A 5,701-nucleotide genomic window follows, 5' to 3' on the forward strand; every position below is an offset into this window, starting at 1 on the left:
GGAAAGTGCCTCCCTCCAAGGACAAAGCTGGGATCAGCCATGGCAGGGATATTTCTGGAGTCCCAGGCCTAGGCCACTGGGCTCCAAGGCTGCGGCCAGAGACTGCACACAGCCTCAATGACCTGTCAGAGAGAAGGCTGAGGGGACTTCCCTGGCGGCCCGATGGTTACGACTTCATCCTCCAGGATTCCTCAGTGGTCCCATGGTTAGGAATCTGCCTGCCAAGGCAGGGGACAACACAGGTCCCATCCCTGGTCCGGGAAGATCCCACATGCCACAGGTCAACTAAACCAAGCTGAAGCGCCACAACTTCTGAGCCTGCACTCTGAAGCCTGTGAGCCCACACTCTGCAACAAGGAAAGCCACTGTGACAAAAAGAGCTAAAGAAAAGCCCCCACTAACTGCAACTAGAGAAAGTCCCTGAGCGGCAAGAAGACCCAGTGTGGCCAAAATGAAATAAATGAAAAAAAAAAATCTTCACCTTCTAATGCAGAAGGTGGGGGTTCGATCCCTGGTTGGAGAGCTAGAATCCCACCTGCCGCATGCCTCTCTCAGCCAAAGTCAAAACATAAAACAGAAGCAGTACTGTAACAAGTGACTGTTTGTTACAGTACAGACTTTAAAGACTAAAAATGGTTCACCTTAAAAAAAATCTTAAAAAAAATAAAAAGACAAGACCAAGTCCTTGCACTCCCTGTGACTCAAAGCACTTGGTGTCCGGAGCAGCCCAGTGGATAGCCTGCCCTCAGGCCCTAGCCCCTTGCCCCCCAACTCAGTGCAGAAGCTCACCCTGTGCTGTACCCCACCCCCAGCAGCATGGTGCCTGGACTGTAGCATCCACGCTCTGCTTTGCTGAGCATCCACACGTGGGGCTCTGGTGTCCAGCTTGGGGGTCTCATCTACTGGACCCACAGCAGGGGCCAAGTCCTTTAGGGGCTGGAGGAGAGGAGGGGCCGACTCGAGGAAGACGCATGTCCTTCAGCCTCTGGTCTGGTGTGGGGCTCCCTGGGTCGGGGTTCAGGGGGCAGGATCTGGGCTCCAAGAGCTCAGGGCTCACACCACACACTCTGTCCTTCCTGGTTAGAATTCTCTCAGCTGCCCTATACTTCCTTGTCCCTTCTGAGAACCAGACCTATTTGACTACATGGGCTACGAGCGTGAGTAATTCTCTATTTTCACTGGGGGGTTGGAAGCAGGAGTCTCATCACACATTCCCCAACTTGGGCTAGGGCTGAGCTGGGGCTCCTGGAAGCCAGAGATGACAGCTCCTCTGGATCAGGGACCACCAACCATGTACAGAGCCAAGCAGAGAGAAGGGAAGGGGCTCAGAGTGGGTGTGGAGGGAGCCCTTGTCCCTGCCAGAAGTTGCAGAGCTCTGGGGAAGGTCCCCTCCCCACCCCCTGGCCTTCTGCCCCTGGTCTTGCCCAATCCTGACCAGCGGGGAAAGGGGCAGAAATCTTGCCAGGTGTTTCAGCAGGAGTGCTGGCAGTTGCCTCACCCTTCCGGGATTTGGCAAAATTTGAATCACTCCACCCTGGGGTGGGCCATGGGTCAGGTGGACCATAAATAGGGTCCCCCCAGGGAGCCTGCTCACTTGCTTCCTTCTTTAGCTGCTGCCTGGACCGCCGGCCTCCTCTGCCCCGAAACCATGTCCATAGGTCTCCTGTGGCTGGGCTTCACCCTCCTGGGGGCCCTGCACACCCAGGCCCAGAGTTCCACCCCCAGACTGCTGCGGGCCCCACCTCTGTCCAGGATCCCCCTGCAGCCCAACTTCCAGGCCGACCAGGTAAGGGCCCTGGAGGGGACAGCAGCAGGGGGCGGGCAGGGAAGCATGTGAGTAGCGGGGACGGGAGGTGAAGGGTCTTAGCGAACCTGCAAGGGCAGGATGCCCAGGCTTAATTCAGCTCAGCCTGCCCTCTGGCCCTCTGATGGAAGCCAGGCTCCATGGCCCCACATTGACCTTGACCTTGCTGGCAAGAAGATCACCTGGACAGACCTTCTCTAGATCCACACTCTCTCCCATCATCTCTGTAGTGAGTGGATGACAGGAACACCTTCAATCCTCTGCATGAGGAGGAAACTGAGGCCCAGGGTGGGGACACCACATCCCTACCATCCTCAGGGCTCCCTCCTGGCCTGGCCTCCCCCAGCTCCCACTGGCTTCACCAATCCAGGAACTGAATGCCCAGTCTCAGGCCTGCTGCTCAGTGAGAGGGGCTCCTGGCTCGGGGGCAAGCTGCCATAGGTGCCTGCAGGGACAGTGCTGCAGGGGAGCCCTAGGGTGGTTTGTGGGTTCCGCCTATTACAGCGCCCCCTGTAGTTCCAGGGGAAGTGGTACGCCGTAGGCGTGGCAGGGAATGCAATTAAGAAGGAAGAGCAAGACCAGTTTAAGATGTACACCTCCAACTACGAGCTGAAGGAAGACGGCAGCTACAACGTCACCTCCATCCTGTTAAGGTGAGAGCTGCCACCTCCTTGGGGAAAGTAGGGGAGCCTCGAGGGGCTGCTTGAGTGTCTAGAGGCAGATTCATGTCACAGTCAAGGGCTGACCGGAGGAGAGGCAGTTACTCATCCTCCTGCTCCGCAGTGGACTCAGATATTAATATTTGTTCATTTCTTCCTGCATTGTTGTTTAGTCACTAAGTCGTGCCCAGCTCTTTGCGACCCTTGAACTGTAGCCCTCCAGGCTACTCTGTCCATGAGATTATCCAGGCAAGAATACTGGAGTGGGTTGCCACGTCCTTCTTCAGGGGATCTCCCCAGTCCAGGAATCAAACCTGCGTCTCCTGCATTGGCAGGGGGATTCTTTACCGCTGAGCCACCAGGGAGGCCCTCTTCCTTCATCAGATCAACATTTATTGGTCATTTCAGTGCAAACAGACATGGACACAGGCATCAGGAAACAAGAGACAGAGAGGAGGGGTCTCCTGGATGGGGAAGAGGGTCCCTGAATCCAGCCTGGAGACCCACCCAGGTCTTCATCGAGGGCTTACAGGGAGGTAGCCTCCAGAACTGGGCCTTGAAGGAGCCACTCTGCCTTGGAAGGAGGCACGGAGCATCCATAGCAGGGGCTGGTGGACTCTGAGTCAGAGGGAAGCACTCCTTCAGGAAGCAGCAAGTCATCCTCCAGCTACCCAGCAGGAACTGATAAGTGGCTTGGCTGGGGGGCAGCCCACACACTGCCAGGGTCCTCAGACACCAGGGCAGAAGTGATCTGGGGAGGAGTGGGTCTGAGCAGGGTCCCTCTGGGTGTGGCGGAGAGAGAAACGGTGGCTGCCAAGGAACACCAAGCCCCTCTGGCACCCAAGGGAGACTGAGGCTGGAGCATGTGTGCAGCAAGAAGCAGAGGGAGAATGGGTTTGGGGAGATACGCTCTGGAATACCAGGAGAGAGGGTGGAACGCAGGTCAGGGTTGATCCAGGAGCTAGAGGAGTCCTTGGCATGGAACAAACTGGAACCTTGGAGGGTGAGTCCCCCAGGAGAGGTTACAGGCAGGGAAGCAGCAGAGGGGAGATAGGAGTAGGGGATAAACACCTGAGGAATGGGGTCTGGGACAGTGTGTAGGGAAGACCACCAAGGAAAGACAGTCTTGAAGAGGAAAGGACAGTGGGTGCTAAAGGGAGGATCTGAGCAGGGTCAGGTGGCCCAGGGTGGACCAGGCAGGAACACCCACTGGTAGGCTCAGAGGCCCATCTGAGCTGGTGGAGAGGGGACCTCCTGCTGTGGTAGGGGATGGGCTGTCTTGGGCTGGGCCAGACCAGGGGTGTCAGAATCCCAGCCCCTCCAGCTGCAGCCCTGGCCCCCACCATGTCCAGCCCCAGGAACGCAAGCCCCTGTCCCCTCTGCCCTCACTCACCCATCTCTCGCCCACAGGGATGAGCGCTGTGACTACTGGATCAGAACTTTTGTCCCAAGCTCCCGGCCCGGCCAGTTCACCCTGGGCAATATTAGGAGTGAGTGTTGAGGGAGGTGGGCCCTGGGGTTGGGCTTCCAGAAGGTGGGGGAAGCAGGGTCCTCCTAGAAGGGGCACAGACCTCCTCGCCCCTCCACACAGATGCTGTTCTGCGTGGAGAGCCCCTGTAGACAGGTGGGGAACAAAGCAGCTCCCTTCTCCCAGGGCAGGCTGACCCCTCCCTGTCCTTCCCATCTTCCCCGCAGGCTTCCCCGGGATAAGGAGCTACACCGTGAGGGTGGTGAACACCGACTACAACCAGTTTGCCATAGTGTACTTCAAGAAGGTTCAAAGGAAACAGGGGTACTTCAAGATCACCCTTTATGGTGGGTCCTTCCCTCGCGACCCCTGGGACCCACCCCCACCCAGCCCCCCAGATCCTCTCCGGTTCAGGAGAGGTCCTCTCCAGTTCAGCTCCGAGCCCCTGCCGGGGGCGTCCAGGGAGGGAGGCCCTTCTGCAGACCCTCCATGAGGAAGGGATCAGAGGCCTTGTTCATATGTTCAGCAATGTTTATAGAGTGTTTGCTGGCCGCCTGCCGGCCACCTTGACTACAGGGAGGACCAAGGAGCTGACCCCTGAAGTGAGGGAAAACTTCATCACCTTCGCCAAGTCCTTGGGACTCACCGATGACCACATCATCTTCCCTGTCCCGATTGGTAATGGCCCATGCGGACTGTCCAGGCCCGCTGCTGTCACCCTGCCTCCCGGGGAAAGGGGGGCGGAGGAGGGGCCTGGCCCTCTGCTCAGTCACTGAAGCCCCTCTCTGGGACCCACTCTGGGTTCAGGAAGACCCTGCCCCAACCCAGGGATCTGTGGGGCACCCAGGGATCTGGGCCCCAAGTGTTCCTCCTTGACAGATGAGGATTTCAGGCCCAGGTCCAAATTTTCCCAGTGTCTCAGCCCCAGGGCCCCTTCCCTCTACAACCCAGGCCCTCACCATCTGGGACCACTTCCTCCTCCCTCCCTCCCTCTTGTCTGAGGCCCCTTTCCTCCTCGCCTTGAGGCCTGCTCACCACTGACTTGAAAGGCGGCCTTGTCTTCAGGCAGCCTGGCCTGGGCAGGGGCCTCCAGACAGCCGCCCAGGGAGCCAGCAGCCCCCCATAGCTAGGAAACTGCCAGGGCTCAGCAGGTGAACAGGCGGCCGCCTGGTGCCCGAGCGGATGTGTGGCAGGGCCTCGCTGGCCTGCTCTGGAGAACGGGGTCCCCCCGAGCTGCTCATCCTCAGGCCTTCCTCCCAAACCCCTGCTCCCGTCCCTGAAGGGAACCCCCAGATCTGCAGTTGCTGGGCCAGGCTGGGGCCTGGGGTGCCCAGGGGCAGGGCAGGCGTCCCAGTGGGCAGAAGTCACACACACACACACACACACACACACACACACACACACCTGCCCATTCTGACAGACTCTCTCCCCCACAGACCGGTGCATCGATGCCCAGTGAGCCTGCAGTGAGTATGGCTGGGCGGGGGGCAGATGGGAGCCAGTGGGCCCGGGGTCTCAAACTACCTTTGCGCCCCCCACCTAGGACAGTTGCTGTCTCTACTTTCCCATCTCCCTCTCAGGTGCCTCCGGTCTCTCTTTGCTCCCACCCCCCTCACACCAGCCTTTGCCCAGCACAGCAGCCGGTTAAGCCCCCCACCAGCCTGGACACCAGTAACAGGAGAGAGCCCAGAGACCCTTCTGTGGTTCCTGCAGCCCCGAAGATGCAGCCCTGCCTTGCCTGCTAAATAAACACGTGCCCCGCCCCCAGTC

The 5,701-nt window shown here is 59.0% G+C and overlaps 1 protein-coding gene across 2 annotated transcripts; it reads left to right on the top strand.

The window, feature by feature from the left end:
• LCN2 (lipocalin 2) lies at positions 1,117–5,701 on the top strand. 2 transcript variants are annotated; one of them, XM_018055847.1, is made up of 8 exons: positions 1,117–1,157; positions 1,611–1,786; positions 2,321–2,457; positions 3,874–3,953; positions 4,159–4,278; positions 4,508–4,609; positions 5,368–5,397; positions 5,553–5,701. In XM_018055847.1, exons 1-7 carry the CDS (start codon positions 1,145–1,147, stop codon positions 5,388–5,390), a joined length of 651 nt encoding a protein of 216 aa, XP_017911336.1. In that variant the 5' UTR covers positions 1,117–1,144; the 3' UTR covers positions 5,391–5,397; positions 5,553–5,701. The 2 variants fall into 2 exon arrangements, with proteins under 2 accessions (XP_017911336.1, XP_017911335.1); XM_018055846.1 differs by having other exon boundaries at positions 1,119–1,157; positions 5,512–5,701.

This window comes from Capra hircus, chromosome 11, assembly GCF_001704415.2.
Source record: "Capra hircus breed San Clemente chromosome 11, ASM170441v1, whole genome shotgun sequence".
NCBI classification, from domain to species: Eukaryota; Metazoa; Chordata; class Mammalia; order Artiodactyla; family Bovidae; genus Capra; species Capra hircus.